The sequence below is a fragment of the Penicillium vulpinum genome (assembly GCF_028829585.1).
Source record: "Penicillium vulpinum strain IBT 29486 chromosome Unknown utg000003l_segment0_segment0, whole genome shotgun sequence".
Classification (NCBI taxonomy): domain Eukaryota; kingdom Fungi; phylum Ascomycota; class Eurotiomycetes; order Eurotiales; family Aspergillaceae; genus Penicillium; species Penicillium vulpinum.
This window is the reverse complement of record NW_026643243.1, coordinates 3481017-3499786: the sequence shown is the minus strand read 5'-3', so window position 1 is coordinate 3499786 and position 18770 is coordinate 3481017. Positions and strand designations below refer to the sequence as shown.

The window sequence follows — 18770 nt, the reverse complement described above, 5'->3', positions numbered from 1 at the left end:
CTTCAGCACTTGATTCCTCCTTTCTATTTTTACACAACCTTTCACAACAATACATACAATGGGTGACTACACACCAGAAGTGGCCACTGCCTCAGTGCCTACCTCAACCGAGAAGCAGGTCGATGTCTCTGTCAGATCATCCAGCGGAGTCCTTTACCACCAGCTGCGCAATGCGCCTTTGAACATTGTCGGTGGTCGCGGCAGCTACCTGATCACTGAGGATGGTCTGGAAATTCTGGATGCTACTTGTGGTGCAGCTGTGTCCTGCCTAGGTCACAGCGATGAGCGTGTCCACGAGGCCATCGTGGACCAGCTGAAGAAGATCCCCTACTGCTATTCCATGTTCTTCACCAACAGTGCTGCGGAGAGCTTGGCCAAGTTTTTGGTAGACTCCACTGGAGGCAAGATGTCTCGCGCCTACATTGTCAGCTCGGGTAAGAATCACTGTCCACGTTGAATCAAGATTCAGTTACTAACATCACAATAGGTACCGAAGCTGTTGAGGCTGCTGTGAAGATGGCCATTCAGTATTACACCGAGTTGCCCGTTCCTCAGCCCAAGCGTGTTAACATTATTGCTCGCAATACCTCCTACCACGGAAACACTCTCGGATCACTTGCTGTTGGACACCACGCCGCCCGCCGCAGAATCTATGAGAGCCTTCTTACAAAGAACGTTTCCCACGTCCCCCAATGCTATCCCTACCGCAGAATGAACCCCAATGAGACCAACGACGCCTATGTTGAGAGACTCGCTCAAGAACTAGAGGACGAGTTCCAAAGACTTGGCCCCGACACTGTCTGTGCATTCGTCGCCGAGACAATGCCAGGTGCCGTGAGTACAACCCAATCCTGCTATACTTTAAACAAACTAACTGTTTCAATAGACCCTTGGCTGTGTTCCCCCTCTGCCCGGCTACCTCAAGGCACTGAAGGCCGTTTGCGAGCGCCACGGAGCTCTCCTCATCCTCGACGAAGTCATGTCCGGCATGGGCCGCACCGGAACCCTCCACGCCTGGGAGCAAGAAGACGTTGTCCCTGATCTCCAGACTATTGCTAAGGGCCTTGGCGCCGGCTATGCCCCCATCGCTGGTCTGCTCATTAACAAGCACGTTGTCGATACTCTTAACAAGGGCACTGGCGCTTTCGTCCACAGTCAGACATACCAGGGCCACCCGGTTGCCTGCGCGGCTGCTTATAAGGTTCAGCAAATTATTCAAGATGATAACCTTCTGCCCAATGTACGGGCAATGGGAGAATACTTGGGCCAGCGTCTCCACGAGCGTTTGGATAGCCACCCTCACGTTGGTGAGGTTCGAGGCCGGGGCTTGTTCTGGGCTGTGAGTTTTCTTCATTCTTTATTTTTTTTTTGGCCCTTACTGACATGATTATAGATGGAAATTGTTCAGGATAAGGAAACTAAGGAGCCATTCCCGGGCTCCAAGGGAATTTCTCGCATTTTGCACGCTACAGGCCTCAAGCCTCGACATGCGATTTCATTGATGCCTGGAAACGGTGCTGTCGATGGTGCTAATGGTGATCACATTATTCTCGCGCCTCCTTATAACACTACCCGTGAGGAGATCGATTTGATCGTCGAGAAGACTGTCCAGGTTATTAAGGAGGTTCTGGGATAGGGGGCTCTCTATAAATTAGACTCTATTGTTGCATTTTCTCGCGATTAGCTTATTTAAAATATCACTCGATTTTTAATCAATGAATCAACCTTGGAAGTATTTGAGGATTTTGACCCACATCGGTGTTGAAGGGCGCGTTTTGCTAGTTTATATATTGAAGATTTAGAGGCTGTTATTCCTCATATACACCGATATTCTAGGTGAAAATTTATGCAGGATAATATGCCTATTTACAGAGTCAAAACTAATGGTTAAAAAATAGTTGACTGAGCAGTACTCGCGCGGTATCATAGTCGCTAGATTCAAACCCAATTAAATATACCGTGTGAAAACTGAAGAGAGTGATCGATCGGATCTATCCCAACTTTGAAGGTTTTTTCTAGAAATAGTAGTCAATTATTTGAATATGTTTCGGGTTTAATTGAACAAATGTGGGAGGTGTTAGGATAGGAATGCTTTGCCCGGTTGGTGGTTGGTTGACACTATAAACCCGAGCGGAGACGGATATTGCGGTGTAGGGATTATATACTAAGTATTAAAAATCTGTAAATAGTAGTTAGGATTAGATTCATTGAGCGATTCGGCATTCAAAATTACTATTATTGTTATGCCCAGGTGCATCTATTGGATCATATGCACGGGCTGTAGATATATATTTTAGGTGGATGCGGGTCCCGCTTGTTCTTAGAGCTCCATAGCTTCTCCAGATTCTTTCTCTCATTATCGCTGCAGGTTTCTGATACATATGTCAAGATACATAATGTATGGATAAAACCTTAGCTTATCATAAAAATTTAGTCTGATCCTTGTCATTGCAATAGGTACTTTGGTCCCGAGTGTTAAAGCAATATAATTGGTTATGTGTCAGGTGACCGTCATTGTGGAAGATAACGATGCGGGGCAACAAGATAACTAGCGGTGGACATATAATCCGTGCTCCTACTCTTATAATTTGTCGATCTTTCACTAGTCTGCAATCATTTATTTGATCGAGATGGCTCGAGACGACAAGTTCTCACGGTCACGTACTGGTATGATAGCTTGTCCCCGGGTAAATCTTGGGAGTGCAGATGCTGACATAAACATCGAAAAGGATGTCTGCAATGTCGAAAGAAGCACAATAAATGTGATGAGCGACAGCCAATCTGCTCATATTGTGCTTTGCGAGATTTTGACTGCAAATATGCATCGGGTGTGAAATGGGTTCGACCAAAAGAGCCAATACCGACAAGACACAAGCCTCGTTCCAAAAATCCCCGTCGAGCGATTGAATACAACCTGTTGGGTCAGCCTTCGGCAATTTTCGCACAGACATGTTTTGAATCTGCAGAAGACAAATCTGCCTGGGAATATTGTATGTGGTCAAATGGTATGTAATTGGAAGGTGGAATATCTAATTGAGAATACTTGCACAGATATAAGCCTTGTTACATCCAATGTCCCAGCCGTAGATGGCCCGGACAACCCTTACCGGCAACTTTCTATCCCCGCTCTATCATCACCAATACTTCTCGAGACTATTGTCTGCATATCAACAGAACATATGCTTAATTTCGGATTAACCAGCATTGATATTGCGGCCAAGCGCCAGCAAAGAATGCTCAGAACGCTCGGACAAAACCTACTCAGTATCGACGCCCCGGCGGCCTGCGATGCAGGTACACTCGTAGTCAGCAACAAGCAAGAGCGAGAAGCAGTCCTCACAGCCGTCGTCCTCCAGGGAATCGTCGTCGCACAAACAGCAGATGGCGTACTGGAGCCCCACGTCAAATGTGCCTCTTGGCTCATGCAAGCAATAGGCTACTTTGATAAAATACCACAAAATCCCATCGCACGCATGACAGTACAGCGCTTTGGCATGGTTGACGTAATGTTAGCCATCTCACGACAGCGAAGGCCGTACGCACCGCAGAGTTTCATACTCAACCAACCCGACCATAATCGATGGGATACCACCGAGCCCTCGTTCCACAAAATGACAGGCTGCCCACAGCCCCTGATGTGCTTCCTAGTACGAATAGCACATCTAGCGTGCGACGTGAACGAGGGACTCGAAACAAATACAGACGAAAGCACCATTCTCAACGAAGCATTCCAACTTGACAGCGAGCTTCGCAGCTGGGGTTCCGGATACACTGGAATCCCACCGGCGCGAGATGAGCGCACGCCGCTGGATATTCTGACCGAGTGCTTTTACTGGACCGCGCATTTGCTACTTGCCCGTCGGGTTTTCCGCGACCAGACGTATTCACCACGCGTGCAGCATTTAATGCATGTATGCTTTGGGTTGATGGATCATCTATCGACGGGTTGTGGGCCTGATTCGTCGCTGCCTCAGCCATTTTACATAGCTGCGAGGGAGGCTGTATCGTCTGAGGACCGTGCGTGGGTTCGACAGAAGCACGAGTCTATGACGGCTTATTATAGGGAACAACAGCGGAACTCGGCAATGGAGCTTATTGAGCAGATCTGGGAAACCACGGATAAGCTACGCGAATTTGGTAGTGGCTCCGGTTGGCCAAGTGGACTTGAATTGTCAATTGTGGATAGTTATGTGCAAGCGCTGGATAGAGGGGCTTGTTTCTTCATCTTCTAACGAAGTTAATTTTTTGTATTTTATTTTATTAAGGGGGTTTTCTCTTTTCCGGGTAATTATGGATGAACCGGTTCGTGGAGTCAGATTGAAACAATGAATGATCCTAGGGGTATTTGCCTAGATGGGAAGTACCGGGATCTCGCATACCAGCAATGGAAGACAAGGCGCTACCTAGGTACATATGTCGGGTCATTAAAAGGTTACTGCATGCAGTAGTCGAAGCAAAATAAAGTACATCGTAAACAAACGCTAGACCGAGATGGTCATTGAGGGAAATATGTACTCCGGAGTACTTTGTATGTTGTTGTACTTCCAATTTGGAGATGAATCATTGTAGATAAAATTCGATCTATATAAATTCTTTATATCTATTATATAGCACATTGTATAGATCATATGATATGCTGTAAACTCCTCCAAGTGGAATATCAGACCGGATACGACGGGAGGTAGGGCTTAAGGGGAGTCCCTGAATTCAAGTCTGGAATGACCTGTCAATGGTCTTCTCCACCAATCATAATCAATGCCGGGGCGGGTACCTGAATGTTTTTCCTCTGACGGTCCACGGAACTGCACGTGTAACTGTATGCTTATTGGCCGAGTCCAACTAGATCAGCCCCTGGAACCTGTTCAATAGTCCCTGGTCTGTGACTTATTAATCAGGGGGTGATGTGTCTAGGGGAAAACCCTTCATATCTCCCATACTCAGGATTGTTAAAAACGCATTGACAAGGTTGAGAATATATGTTTCAGATACCCCGATCACACGTGGATGCCGTTCGCATCCAAGCGATGTGGTTTGTGTGGTTCATTTGACGCCACCATTTTCTATAGGCATTGAACTACGGAGTAGAAACTTGCCCCTGAGAGAGTCACACTGCAGTTGGACAACACATAAACGCCGAGTAAGGGGAGTGGCACGCCCCCTCTTCAAAACAATAGGAGGTTCAATCCCCTTATTGCTCTAGCTCTCTGTGATGCTTGGACTCTCATGCAGGTCAACGCAGGGGCGAAACCCATCTTTCCCCTCTGTACGGAGTACATCACAACACTCCATACACCTCCTAGATCTATCAGATGGAAAAACCGTAGCTCTTTAGGTTAAAACCCATAGAAAAGAAAAATAATTAACAAAAAACAGGAAAAACGTAAGAAAACTAAAAAAAGAATGAGAAATCGAGGCCCTGACGAGAAAAACAATGGGGGCCCCACGAGGTGCCAATAGTTCAGAAAGCCCCGGTGTGTCCATATTCCAGGAAGTCAACCGGTTCCCCGTGTAGTCAGCATCCCATCTCCTGATCCGCTTTCTTCCTACGCTTTTTGTGTTTCTTATTCCTTCTTCCATTCTTTTTCTTTTCTTTTGCGTCCGTTTCATTCTTTCACGGCGACCTTATATCACTCTTTCTACATTCGTTTCCTCAAGAACGGTTTATCCCCCTCCCCTCCCGTTCCCGCCCCGTTGATCGATTCAACCCGGGTATTTGCCATCTTCATTGATTCTTCATTGATTCTTGTCGATATAGGGTGAAATTATTCCCCTGCCATTCGTTTCCAGCTGCTTAGGCCAGCCATTTTATTTATCCACTCGTTTTGGGACGCCTCTGCGACGCGCCCTTTCAACCCAACCACCCAGTCTCTGACGTGGGCTCGAACGCGATTCGATCCTTACGCTAGACTTCCATTCATTTCACATCTTCAACTTGACACCCTCGCGCCTGTGGCTGCTTCGAGAGAATTAAGATTTCTACTCCGTTTCCGATCACACCCATCCCATTATTTGTCGGCCGGATCGTCACACTTCGTACCTTTTCTTTCCGAAAAAAAACCCATATTCGCAACCCCCAAAAAAACAGCATATTGAATACCTTAAAACACAATTCCGATTTTGTGCGATATATTTTTTTCTACCGTACCACGTTACATTATGTCTTCGTTGACAGATATGCATTACCCGGCAATTGGCGCAATGGCGCCCACGCCATCGTCTTCCTCGCCTCCAGCTTCCACACCCTCTCCGTCGACCTCGAGTGCTACCACCGCCCATTCTTCTGCGCGCCGACCTCCTCGCAAAAGCACTCTGACTCAACAGCAGAAAAACAACAAGCGCCAACGCGCAACTCAGGATCAGCTCGTCCTTCTGGAGATTGAATTCAACAAGAACCCAACACCCACTGCGGCTACCAGAGAACGTATTGCTTCGGACATTAACATGACGGAGCGATCTGTTCAAATCTGGTTCCAAAACCGGTAGGTTCTATTCGGGATTGTGTTTCTAATTTTTTTTATATCTTTACTGACCCCAAGATAGTCGCGCTAAAATCAAGATGCTGGCGAAAAAGAGCATTGAGACTGGTGAAGGATGCGATTCTATCCCAGAATCCATGCGACACTATCTCGCGATGCAGTTTGACCCGAGCAAGCCTGGCTCAAGAGACCCCTTTGGACGTGCTGGCGCATATGGCCCACCTAGCATGTACGCAAACGAAACCAGCCCGTCTGGCAAAGTTGGTACGTTGATAGCTCTGTCCATTCCACCGTCTATTAAACTAATTGATATTTCTAGTCATCTCTCACTTCACATGTCGCTCCTTGACTGTCGGCAGCTGGCGGCGCATTGGACAAAACGCCATGGACTTGGTCGTTTTCTATTCTCCTGATAAGGCATGCATGACTTACTATATCAACAATGATGCTGCCGGCTATAAGATTGAGTATCCGTTTGCCTATATCAAGAACATCACCTTGGAAACCGGCGATCCCAACCCCGGGCCGAATGGGGAGCCACCTCGACCAGGTGGTCTCGTCGTGGAACTGAACCGCCCGCCTCACTTCTACATGGACTCATCCAACTCCGGAGGATTCTACCAGTGCGGTGATTTCACCGAGGAGCAGCAAGCTAGTCAGATTATGGTTCATCACCTGGGAGGCCATCCCAAGGTCTTGAGCGTTCAGCTTGCCAAGCTTGTATCCTTGGAGTCTTTCCAGAATCGTCTGGCTTATAATAACAGCACCTTTGCCGTGCCAGCTCCGATGTCTCCGCCATTCATCCAGCGTCCCGCATCTCAGCCTAACCAGTTTGCTGCTCCCACTTACATGAACATGTACCAGGATCCCAACCACTTGGGCTTCAACATGCCAGCTGCTCGTGGCCACAAGCGCCAACGAAGCCGTTCAGTACCTGTTGCAATCGACATCTCGTCACTCCAGGGTCCCATGTCTTCCTTCCACGTGCCACCCCCTCCACCCCCATTCAACCACACCGAGGCAGGTATCTACGCGCCTATTCCACAGTCAGTGCATCATCTCCCCACCGACCTCCGCATCGACACCCAAGGATATGGACTGGATTTCCGCACCAACCCCATGTCCGCGACGACTACTGGATCGCCTCCCGACTTCGCCAGTCCCATGTACAGCACTGCCGGGCAGGGCGATTCCACGCCAGTCGCCAACATGGCGCCTCAATTCAACGTGCCCTTCGTCTCAGCGGGATCAGCCGATGCCTCGGCAATGGGCTCACATGCACCATCTCCTTACTCTAGCATGAGTCCTGCAGACCCACTGATTGCAAACCACTCGCCGCCATTGTCTAACATGTCGCACGGCTCGTCCGATATGTATGGCTTCTCACATGATCCGCAGACTGCCTTCGATGACGGTCTCTCGATGAACGATATGTACTCGAAGCACCACGTTAGCTATGGGGTTTCGCAGGAAAGCCCCAGCTTTGAACTGCCCATGCACGGCCTCTCTGCCCACCCTTCTCCCGGCCTGGGTGATTACTCTCATAGTATGGCTAACCTGGATGAGATCAACTCACAGGGTATGCCAACTGGGTCATGAGTGGGTCTCGCGGTTGAGTTTGTGTTTCTCCTTTGTCTCTTGATGTTTCACGGCCTTTTTCTGTGCATGCGGCGCTTATGCTTGTCGACGGGTTATTTGGGGTTTTCACCTTGAGGGGAATTTCTTCATTCTCCAATCCCGAGAACTTTGTTGGGTTTTTGTTTTACGAACCCCCCTGTTCTCTTTGGATGATTCTCGTCTCGCTGGCGATGGCTAGGGAAGCGATTTTACCTTTTGATGTCTTTCTTGCGTGACATACCCTGTCTTGTTGTATTAAAATACCCTTTCCATTCTGGGGCCGGTCCTGAAGCGATTTTTGTTCTTTTTTGTTCTGTTTTCCCGGCTGTCCCGGTTGAATTCAGGACGTTTTTTCCTCTTCTTCTTTTCTCCCGGTCAATTTACCATTTTTCATCATCTTCATCTTCATCTTTTTCATTTTTTTTCTTCTTCTTCTTCTTCCTCTTCCTCTTCTTCTTTTTACGACCTGGTTCTCTTTCTTATTTTTCTTCTCATTTACCATTTACCATTTATCTTTTACGTGGTTATGCCAAACAGACCGACTTGGACTGCGACTCCATTCCCCTCCATTTTCTTTTTTTTTCCTTCTCTTTGGTTTTTCTTCGAGGGTGGTGCTAGACTTCTGTCTACCCTGTACTCTCGTGGTTACAATGTTCCGTTTCATTATCATGGGTCTGGAGTCGAATTTTGCACATGAGCTTGTTCTGTCGGCACCTGGTCTGACATCCAATAAACGTTGATCTTCTAGGCCGGGCAGAGTTGTGATATCTTCTGCCCTACGCCATATAAGCAGAACAAAGCTACGCTCGCGGTATACGAGTGTGAGGGATTGACGCTAGGCTCTGAATCAATTCATTTTGTAGCGCATACACATCTGTATAGATTGTAGCCGTAGCCAAGTCTTATTATACTGTACAATGGTAAACACATCCTACATGCTATTATACAAGGGTATCTTAGGCATCTCATATTCACCCATCATCGCATACCTCACGTCTGCTTCTGCTTCTCCCATCCCATCGGCAAGGGCGCCTGATACCCTCCCTTCTCCCTAAGGAACCATTCAATCCAAACCTCCATCTTCTCCAAAACATTCCGCTCCGGCTTCCCCTCCATCCCAACATCGAACACCCCCTCCTTACACCAAACACTCCACGACCCCATCATCCCCGCCATAAGGACATCGGTCCCAAGCCGATCCCCAACAACAGCAATCTCATGCGGAGAATCTACAACACCCCTCTCCCGGAACCACTGCACAACCTCATCACCACAAAAAGGCTTCTTTTCTGCGCCCGCTGGAAGTCGGAAAACAGGAATGCGCAGATGCGCAAGCTGCGCTTCTAGCTCGGAGACCTCGCGGTCGAAGTTCGGATGGCTGCCGGCGCGGTTTGATACGATCAAGATCGAGTGCGGGTTTGCGGTTTGGTTGAAGGGGGATGTTGGCGAGGTGCGCAGGGCGGAGAGTTTGGCCAGGATCTGTGGGGGGAAGGATGTTGTTTTCGCTGCGCAGAGCGTGTTATCTTTGTCGAGGACTAGGGCGCGAATTGTAGGTGTGTGCGGGGGTTTTTCGGGTGGTGTTTGTAGTCCCTTCTTTATATTGATCAAGTGTGGTCCTAGGTTCTCGGGGAGGTGGGTGAAGGTTGGGATTGTGAGGTGTGGGAGGAATTGGGTTGGTTGTTTGAGGAGGGTTTGGACGGCGTGGTTGAAGCCGCGTAGATTGGAATTGGGTGAGCCGGCCATTGCGATAGGATTTGGATTTTGATGTAGAATTCTGGAAGGTGTAGAAGGGGCTATCGGAGGCGCATTATTGGGGATTTTTTGGTTCTTTGAGGTGGAAGTTGTTGTTTGGCCGGGATTGAGAGAACCCAAAGCGGAGAGGATGAGCTTAGCCGCAAAACTCGCCTTTCTCTTAACCTCCACCGACTCCAACCTCATCACTGTCCCACCATCTCCCCACGACCACCCATTGCCTCTATTTGTTCCTTTCTTCGCGCGAGGGAACCTGTCAGTGTTTATTTTCGACTCCATTTAACCGTTTTCCATCCTCGTTCGCCGTCACACAGTCAAAATGGGCAAGCTCACCTCCACAATCGGCATCCCGATCAAGCTCCTCAACGAAGCGCAGGTGCGTCATATTCCCTGATACAGCTATTCCAAATATTGGATGGGATAGAAGGATAAATACATGATATCGCGAAAATGGAGACCGCCGTGAATAGCGCGAGATAGAGGGGCTAATATCGTTTTCTAATAGGGCCATGTCGTGACGATTGAGATCACATCCGGAGTCGTCTACCGGGGGAAGCTTTTGGAAGGTGCGTGGCCAATTTCCGCTCGAGCTTTTAGTGTCTGTTCTCTATTTAGAGAGACAGTCTATAAACAAGCCTCGGGGAGTGTTTCTTTTGCGCAGTTTCGTACTGACTGCTCTTCTCTACAGCCGAGGACAACATGAACGTTCAGCTCAAGGACATCACTGTCACCGCTCGCGATGGTCGTGTCTCCCATCTCGACCAGGTCTACATTCGCGGCAGCCACGTGCGATTCTTCATTGTGCCCGACATGCTCCGGTACGTTGAACCCTAATATCCAGCTTTTGGGTCGCAATTTCGCGAACGCGCACCTCCAATTTTGCCTTTACTAATTACATTCTCTCTTGCAGTAATGCTCCCATGTTCCGTACACGAGGCCAGCGCGGGCGCGGTGTCGGTTTGGCGCGTGGTAAGGCTACGGTGCAACGTGCGCGTGGCCAGCAGCGCGGCCGGGGTTAAAAGTGATGTGATGTGGAAGAGATGAAATCGCAGTTTCAAGGCCTCACAAATTCAGAGTGGTTGGCGTTTTTCTTTGTTTTCTTGGTTCTTAGGGGATTTCTTTTTCGGGCTTTGATCTTGCGAAGTCTTAAAATACCGGCTGGCATTTCTTCTTGTAGATGCTTTGTCGGATCACCATTCAATTTATGAATCAACACCCGACATGAATATCTTGGTATCATAGCTTCAAGACGTGTTTGTGTATGTTCAGCTCGCAGAGCCCCATCTAGTATTGATATTGATTCGATGCCTTGGATGGCGGCTCATATCCGAGGAGCATATCATGCATAGCAAGAAATTCACATCCACGGATGTGATCTAGCCAATTAATGCCGATAAACCAAAAAAATACAATATCTACATATTCAATTAGTTAGGCAATTTGGACAGACTAATATGTATACATCTGAGCTGCCGCCGCTTTTATAAAGGCGCTCAGGGTCAGGCTGAGTAAATCTGAGCACGATTATAATTATCACGTGACTATCGGTCCCCTATAAATGGTGAATTTCCTGGGTATAGTGTGGTAGTTAAGAGCAACATCAAACTTGCCTCTTAATGAGACATAAGTCCTGGTCGATTTCCCTCAAAACCAAATTTTGCGGTCGATAGCTTGAGGCATAACTGGGAATCATACCCTCTGCGTCCTTTTTCTTTTTTTTTTGCATGTCAGACATCTCAAAACGAAGCATATAGCTTAGGATACTGGCTTGACATCTATGCCTACCTATTTAAGAGCCTCTCGGTGCACTATATTGATCACATGTCAATAAGAGCTTGACAGAAAAGATGAAGTTGCAATGCATCAAGAGAGCACTGCGATTCATAAGTATTAAGGATGATAGTCGATCATGTCCTCCTCCAATATTATACCCTTTACTTAGACACCCTTCAAGCGGTAGTTCGCCTTCGTCTCAGATCGGCGTAAGGATATCTGAACTACGAGAACTGACCATCCACGAATGAGGCTACCATATTCATTTTGAACCAGGCAATCGGATTATTTGATTGGGTATGTAGTACCTCTCAAGTGATGTATTATTCCTTCAACCAGTATAGGTCTATACAGCACCATTGACTGTTACAGATCAAGAACAAAGACAGAGCACATATTTACAAATCTAATTGCCCATCGCAGCAACCATCTGTTTCCTTTCTAGCAACGGACGTGGATCTAAGAACACAGTAAAAAAACTCATCTGGTCTTCCCCCACCCGTCTACCAAAAACTGCAAGGCCATCAATCTTGATCACCTTCTGCTCCGGATCCCCCTTGACTACATATTCAATCTTGGCCTCCTGGTAAATCCGATCTGACACCACATCCACATGACCAATTGTATGTGTCATGCTATCAAGAAGGGAGAATTGCTTCTTGAAGAAACCCTTGATCGCATCGTGACCCTCCAAAGGAGGCTGTCCTGGAAACCGCATCACGCAGTCTGGAGTGTAGAATTTGGGAACGGAAACATCGGGATTTAGGGCATCACCAGCTGCATGGTATTGTTGAAGCCATTCAATGGCTGATTTTTTGATTTCGGCGGTATTCACTGCGAGACATATTAGCCACGGTATTGGGGTTAGATGAAGACGGTAGAGATAAGGACATACTATTAAGCTGAGCGCTTGCATTTGAACAACATGGAGGCATCTGAGAAGTGGTCTAGGGAGTGCCACACAATGAGATAAACTGTGTTGATCGATCACACGCTATGGAGGATGATTTGCCACATGGAAACATGATCTAGATTTATATTAGACGATCATAAGTGGGGCAAGTATACGTTTGTTTATTTCATTGTACTCCGTAGATAGGAGTCTTCTCGTCCGATCTGGCGTGGCAGCATACATACATGCATGTATGTTATAGTTTAGGGTCTTGGATTAGGAGGATTTCCACCACATCAATGTATATATGCACATTGACCCACATTTCATTCAGCCTTAGAGATGGATAGTGGAACCGCAGATCAGTGGGCAGCACGGTATGAATAAATTCTGGTGTTTTCGTTTAGGCCTAAGGTCCTTCACCGGAAATATCTTACGGTCATATACTCAGTTGCCCAGGGAGCTAGACTCATTAGTGATTAGAGAAGTCCAGAGATAATACAACCTTCATAGTCTATATTTATACAGAATTCAAGGTGAACCTAGTAATGGCAAAGCTCATGGCGGAAAAAAAGACCTTTGATAATGATCGATCGAATCGACGAGAGATAGATCTACAGTGAAGTGATAGGTCACAAAAGATTGAGGATGCAGATCTCAGTCAGCCACAGACGTCAACGCCACCGAATATCAGTCTAGGCCATGTTCCTCAAGGCTCTCCGGTTGATCTTGAATCCCGTCACCGGAATTTGATCAATACAGCGGATCCCTCCAGACAGACTTTGCAGGCCAGTCAGCCCTTCAGCCGCAAATCGCTCAATATCCTTCTTTACCTGTTCTGTTCTTTCACGGAATTCTGGCTTCAAAACAACAAATGCAGTCGGTCGATCCAGTTGCTTGGCTTCATCCCGGCATCCCACCACGACAACACTGCCCACAGCAGGGTGGCCAAAGACAACCCCCTCTAGATCGGCGGCCGAAACATGCGATCCGTAGCCCTCACCGACCTTTATCAGCTCCTTGATGCGGTCGACAATGTACACATTGCATTTTTCATCTAGATACCCGTAATCTCCGGTCTGGAACCATCCATCTGAGGTGAACGCACGATTGGCTACCTCATTATCTTTATATCCTTTGAATCGAGCCAATCGATTGCGCACGTAAAGTTCTCCGGGCTCTCCCACCCCACAGGGAGAACCGGTTTCCGTGTCAATGACCTTTGCCTGCACACCATTGACCAGTGTTCCACTAGATCCCGGCTGACGGGAAGATTCGTCTTCAGTCTGGATGGTGAGGAGCATTGTCTCTGCCGAGGCCCACTCCATAGTCAATGGCAGTCCGCCAAACCGACAGGACAAGGCATCGCGGACACCCTTGCTGATAGGACTGCCCGCACTTAGGATCCATTTCACGCTGCTAAGGTCTATATCGCTACGGTCATATGCAAGCTTTGCAGCCAATGGGGGTGCAACAAAAATGAACGTGATCCTATGACGAGGGATAACATCGATATTGGACGATTCGAGAGATTCGCCCATCAACACCACAGGAATTCCCAGTAGGATGTTGAGACCCATATTCAATTTGGCGTTGATAAAGAAGCCCAGGGACAGGGGAGAAATCCAGACATCCTCGTCTGGGTTGGTGGTAGATGGAACCGTGAGACGAGTGGCCTCCATCGTTGCGATGAAATGGGCGTGGCTGACCAGAACGGACTTCATACTACCGGTAGAACCGCTGGTGCGATTGATGAATCCCGTGTATTCTTCCGCCTGGTCATTAGTAGTCAATTCAAAAACCGGGACGAAGTGACTATCATCGTAGCATCTCGTTTCAGTCAGGATGTCTTCCAGATTCGGGTGTGATGCGGATCCGCGATCCAAAGTGAGCACCGGGATTTCACGATACTGGGCCAATGCCTTCTCTGTTAGGGAAAGCAGCTTTTGATCGGTCAGAATCAGCTTCGCATTGACTAATTTGAGATGCGAGACAATGTCTGTTTCATTTTGCTGTTTCTGAACTGGAATTAAGGCTACTGTCGCTCCCGCTGCAAGACAGCCAAAATACGCGATGGGATATTGAATCTTGACATGTTGTGAGAAGTATGCAATTGTTTCCGTATCAGATAGGCCTTACTAGATCATGGGAAAAAATGGCCACCACACACTGAGGTTGGATTTGATATTCGGCTTTCAAGCTGCGAGCCAAATGCAGACTTTGCTGCTCCAATTGACCTAAAGTCAACGTCTTCTCGGTCCCATCTACTCGATAAAGAACGCGGTCTTTGGGGTAATCTTGCCGTCCATGACGGAAGATGTATGAAAAGACGTCGGCTCGAGGCAACGGTGGGAGAGGTAATACTGAATCAAAGATCATTCTGCAGATATAATAATCAACGACACAAAAGAAGGTTGAGGTGTTTGCCGTTACAGTCTGGTCAACTATATATACATACTCCCTTAGCCAAATTCAGTTGGTCCCTTTTTGTCATGAAACTACGTGCTCCGTACACATGCATGTACTATGTAGAGAAAAATGTACTATTGTGCCATCGTGCATTTTTAAATTCCATGTAATGCGCTCATAATTTTCCACAAATCTATCTAGGCGGTTGATGCGCGCCAGATGCCACTAATAAATTATGAGTCTCGGCATTTCCACCTTTTCTGAGTATTTAGTTTGCTCTAGCTTTTCTGAAGCAGCTTCAAACAGCTCGTGGGCTGTGAAACTGCACATATATCCACGGATAATGCGGACAGATCTTTACAATATGAACGCTAGTAAATATCGTATCTGTAGGTTTGCTCTATGTACATATGTTTCAACACGTAGCCTGGAAGGCTTCAAAGCCCACACGTACTGTAGTAGTACAGCATAGCTGTGGATCTATTTATATGGCATGAATTGGGAGATATTCGGCAAAGATCGACTAGAAATGAGCTACAATGGGAGATATACCTATGTAATTACACCAATTGGCGACATCTGATAAGGAAAATCTTGAATTTAGGGCGGAATAAATACTCTATCTTGCCTAGATCATTCATTCTTATCTGCTGGTTCTGCCCGCAAGGCACATACGAATGTAAGCAGTGTTCTTGTCATCAGCTTAGCCATCATCTGACCTCTATTCACCTTGAGGAATTGCTCATCATGATTCCATTTTTCTATTTTTTTAACACTGATATTTATCGATTCTACTTCTATCCCGGCCCCAAACTCAAAACTAGCCGTTCCTTGTGTGTACAGAGCTTACCAGGAGAACAAGGCTCGAGTTTGTCTACAATATTAGTTTTACTCTTCATTGGCTCACCTCTTTGTATTAAAATGGAGCAGCCTTTGTTGTTTCTTCTAGATACTGTATCATATTTTTATTAGCCGTAATTATATCAGTATCAAAGAGCTTCTAGGGCTTTAATTGTCGACGCATTATTTTGTTAATAATCGCGGTTAACTTCATTGGCTCTTCTCAAGTCTCTTTCTTTCTCTCTTTGTTCTTTGTATTCTCCCCTTATAAAAGAAGCTATTATTTTATTTTATTTACAAAGAGCCTATCGAACAACGGGTGTTTAAATAGTTGACAAGTTCCACGTCAACTTCCGGTACTCAGCATCAATCAAAATTTCAACAAGCTAAGAATTCAAGATTCCAACAATTCAATACTTCAACGGATCATCTTTGTTTGCATTATTCACTCTCCCTCCAGCATGCCGAGACCGATACCCCCACGGAAGGTTATCGAAAATGATAGACAGGCATGGGAAGCACTTGGCATCTTCGAACGACCTGAAGATCAGGATATTATGTTAGAGATTATCCTGCGAGTCTACGCTCCTATTCATAACAATTACGTTTTTGATGGATACACCCCCGAGAACTTCTTGAGTACTAAAAAGTCAGAAATGCTACTAATGTTCCACCATGAGATTCCCAACGTCCCAGTGGCTGTAAGGGACCATGTGCCATATGAACATGAGCTTTGTTTACGTCTGTATGATATTGTCCTGTACGGGCGAGCCACCGATCCTGGGTGGCTGCATATTATACCGGAATGAGACTTGTAGTAACACCCGGCATTCAAGAACGAGCATGTATAGCTAAATCGGATCGAGAGCAACTAGTTTTTGATATTCGGAGATGGTGGTTTCGCTGGGCGTCTCTTTTAGAGGAGTGATCAACTGGGAGATAATTCAATACTTTTACATTGAAGATTTCTACATAGATAGACATTTGAACAAATAACTCGCCTCTGTAAATTTCATAGCAAGTCCTCATCATTCTTCATTCCCCCCTCTATCATGGATTTAACCGCTCATTATAATAGGCCCCGGCGTTCGAATCACGTAGTCTTCCATCCACCATAGTCGACAAGCCTACCCCTAAAAGCCCCTGAAAAAAAAAATTACATAAAAGCCAGGAATCATCGAAAATATAGATTCCTAGACTAAAAACGTGCCAATAACAGAGTTCTTAGCCTATACTGTCATTGTCTATGCTGGCAAGAATTGTAAGACGTTGGATATATAATATCCCGTGCTCAAGTAAGTCGTGCTCAATTTTACTCCGAGATTAAAAGCGGCAAGAGGAGAACACTAAAATGGAAAGGGGAGTTTGAAGCCAGACATTATCCGGTCATATTATCCACTCCGTCATGTTTTTTATTGATGCGGGGGACAGCTACCCTTCTCAACACAACACCTTCTCCCACCGAACAATACCAATGAACTGAATCGGGCACTGTCTGACTCAAATTTCCTAAGTCACATCTCAAACCCATCATTACCCCAAAAAGAACCGCCATTATGACCTATTCAGCGCCCGCATCCAACCCCGCAACCTCCGCGAAGTCCAAAGTGAAGAACATCCCCAACCCGCGCCGCCTCCTGATCCTCACACCAACCTCCCAATCTCTCACAATAATCCCCCCACTCCTACACTCCCTAACCGGTGTGCCTGTCCTCAACCCGCCACAACAGCCAGTCACTTCACCAACCGAAACCCAACCACAGATTTCAAGCTTAACACCCTCACCACCAACAACCACCTTCGCCGGCTACACAACCCACAGCCCTCTCCGCCTCGAAACAAAATACTATACAACCGAAGTCCCTGTCTGGGTCGACGAGATCCCGCTCGCGCCCCACGACACAGATGCACAAACTACCGCCACACCAGCACCAACAGCCGAGCAATGGAAAACCGACTTCTTAAGTCCAGAAGCGGAGATCGTGCGTGAGGCTGTCGGAGCTCTGGTTGTATGCGCGCATACTCCTAGCGATGCGACACCTCTACCAGGTTCCAATGCAGACTCAGACCCTGCTGAGCGGCCTGACGTCCGCGCACTACGCGACCTCATGCGCGGTATTGCCGATGTCAAGGAGCGCATTGATGAGGAGCGTGGCGGGCTTGGTGATGTTCCTGGTGTGTTTGTGTTGATTGGGGGGAGGAAGAGCGCTGCGGGTAAGGGTACGGGTCAGCAGGGATCCAAGGATCCCGATGCGGAGCTGGGGCTTGGTGTTGATGATGCGGATTTAGGTGGTGCGGAGACAGTACCGTTTTCTGTTGGGTGGTGGGAAGATCTGTTTTTTGATATGGGGTTGTTGGGGTGGGAGGTTGTTGAGTGGGATCCTAAGGAGGGTCTAGAGGTTGAAACAAGGAATCATTATGGAGGTGAGTTGTTGAAGCAAGCTTTTTTTTATTGAGAGTGTTGTTGTGGTGAACTTTTGGATTTTGGCTAACTTCATGCTAGAACGTGAGGGTATGCCTCGTGTCAAAGAGGTCCTTGAGACTCATGACTGGTCTATGGTTGGAGGTGACTCTGGCTTTGACGGGGATAATGATCCTGACATGGATTCCGATGATGATCTTGAAGATCACCTACTAGGTCTGAATGGCACTCGTGGGTTTGGTGATGAGGTTCATGAATTAGAGCGTGAAATGTTCGGTTTACGTATGGCAATTGAGCGTGGAGGTGGTGATGGTGATGAGAGAGATGACTCTGATCATGATGATGGCGATGATGAAATTGATGTCGAGAGTATGGAGGCATTGATGATGCGCATGCAGGCAATCAAAGGTATGACTCTGCGTTGATTTCTCGAGCTCGGTATAGTTGACTGGTTTACTCCGTACTAACATGGCTATTAGATATGAGTTCCGAGCTGCCGGAAGGCGAACGGAAACGGTTTGCTGCCAAGGCTGTGCGCGATATTATGCGCGAGCTCTGAGATTATTGGTTATTCTACATGGTTTATCAT

The 18770-nt window shown here is 47.1% G+C and overlaps 9 protein-coding genes across 9 annotated transcripts; 6 read left to right on the top strand and 3 right to left on the bottom strand.

Annotated features, from left to right (window-relative positions):
• Positions 1-58: 58 nt before the first annotated feature.
• Positions 59-1636, top strand: N7479_006369 (Pyridoxal phosphate-dependent transferase major region subdomain 2; the record flags this gene model as incomplete). The annotated part of the gene is made up of 4 exons (XM_057254063.1): positions 59-434; positions 488-834; positions 887-1339; positions 1394-1636. 4 exons carry the CDS (start codon positions 59-61, stop codon positions 1634-1636), a joined length of 1419 nt encoding a protein of 472 aa, XP_057107925.1.
• Positions 1637-2630: 994 nt separating this feature from the next.
• Positions 2631-4232, top strand: N7479_006368 (Zn(II)2Cys6 transcription factor; the record flags this gene model as incomplete). The annotated part of the gene is made up of 3 exons (XM_057254062.1): positions 2631-2667; positions 2730-2990; positions 3052-4232. 3 exons carry the CDS (start codon positions 2631-2633, stop codon positions 4230-4232), a joined length of 1479 nt encoding a protein of 492 aa, XP_057107924.1.
• A 1924-nt stretch (positions 4233-6156) lies between these two features.
• N7479_006367 (Homeodomain) lies at positions 6157-8075 on the top strand (the record flags this gene model as incomplete). The annotated part of the gene is made up of 3 exons (XM_057254061.1): positions 6157-6479; positions 6541-6740; positions 6796-8075. 3 exons carry the CDS (start codon positions 6157-6159, stop codon positions 8073-8075), a joined length of 1803 nt encoding a protein of 600 aa, XP_057107923.1.
• A 1008-nt stretch (positions 8076-9083) lies between these two features.
• On the bottom strand, positions 9084-9836 carry N7479_006366 (phosphatidylglycerophosphatase; the record flags this gene model as incomplete). The annotated part of the gene is made up of 1 exon (XM_057254060.1): positions 9084-9836. One exon carries the CDS (start codon positions 9834-9836, stop codon positions 9084-9086), a length of 753 nt encoding a protein of 250 aa, XP_057107922.1.
• A 290-nt stretch (positions 9837-10126) lies between these two features.
• Positions 10127-10864, top strand: N7479_006365 (putative small nuclear ribonucleoprotein SmD3; the record flags this gene model as incomplete). Its single annotated transcript, XM_057254059.1, has 4 exons — positions 10127-10221; positions 10351-10411; positions 10534-10663; positions 10756-10864. Exons 1-4 carry the CDS (start codon positions 10165-10167, stop codon positions 10862-10864), a joined length of 357 nt encoding a protein of 118 aa, XP_057107921.1. The 5' UTR covers positions 10127-10164.
• A 1160-nt stretch (positions 10865-12024) lies between these two features.
• N7479_006364 (nuclear transport factor 2 family protein) lies at positions 12025-12553 on the bottom strand (the record flags this gene model as incomplete). Its single annotated transcript, XM_057254058.1, has 2 exons — positions 12025-12452; positions 12514-12553. The coding sequence occupies 2 exons, from the start codon at positions 12551-12553 to the stop codon at positions 12025-12027; spliced, it is 468 nt and encodes a 155-aa protein (XP_057107920.1).
• Positions 12554-13205: 652 nt separating this feature from the next.
• N7479_006363 (AMP-binding enzyme domain protein) lies at positions 13206-14889 on the bottom strand (the record flags this gene model as incomplete). The annotated part of the gene is made up of 2 exons (XM_057254057.1): positions 13206-14597; positions 14650-14889. The coding sequence occupies 2 exons, from the start codon at positions 14887-14889 to the stop codon at positions 13206-13208; spliced, it is 1632 nt and encodes a 543-aa protein (XP_057107919.1).
• A 1331-nt stretch (positions 14890-16220) lies between these two features.
• On the top strand, positions 16221-16568 carry N7479_006362 (uncharacterized protein; the record flags this gene model as incomplete). Its single annotated transcript, XM_057254056.1, has 1 exon — positions 16221-16568. One exon carries the CDS (start codon positions 16221-16223, stop codon positions 16566-16568), a length of 348 nt encoding a protein of 115 aa, XP_057107918.1.
• Positions 16569-17315: 747 nt separating this feature from the next.
• N7479_006361 (adaptin-binding domain-containing protein) lies at positions 17316-18740 on the top strand (the record flags this gene model as incomplete). Its single annotated transcript, XM_057254055.1, has 3 exons — positions 17316-18183; positions 18263-18589; positions 18661-18740. 3 exons carry the CDS (start codon positions 17316-17318, stop codon positions 18738-18740), a joined length of 1275 nt encoding a protein of 424 aa, XP_057107917.1.
• Positions 18741-18770: the final 30 nt, after the last annotated feature.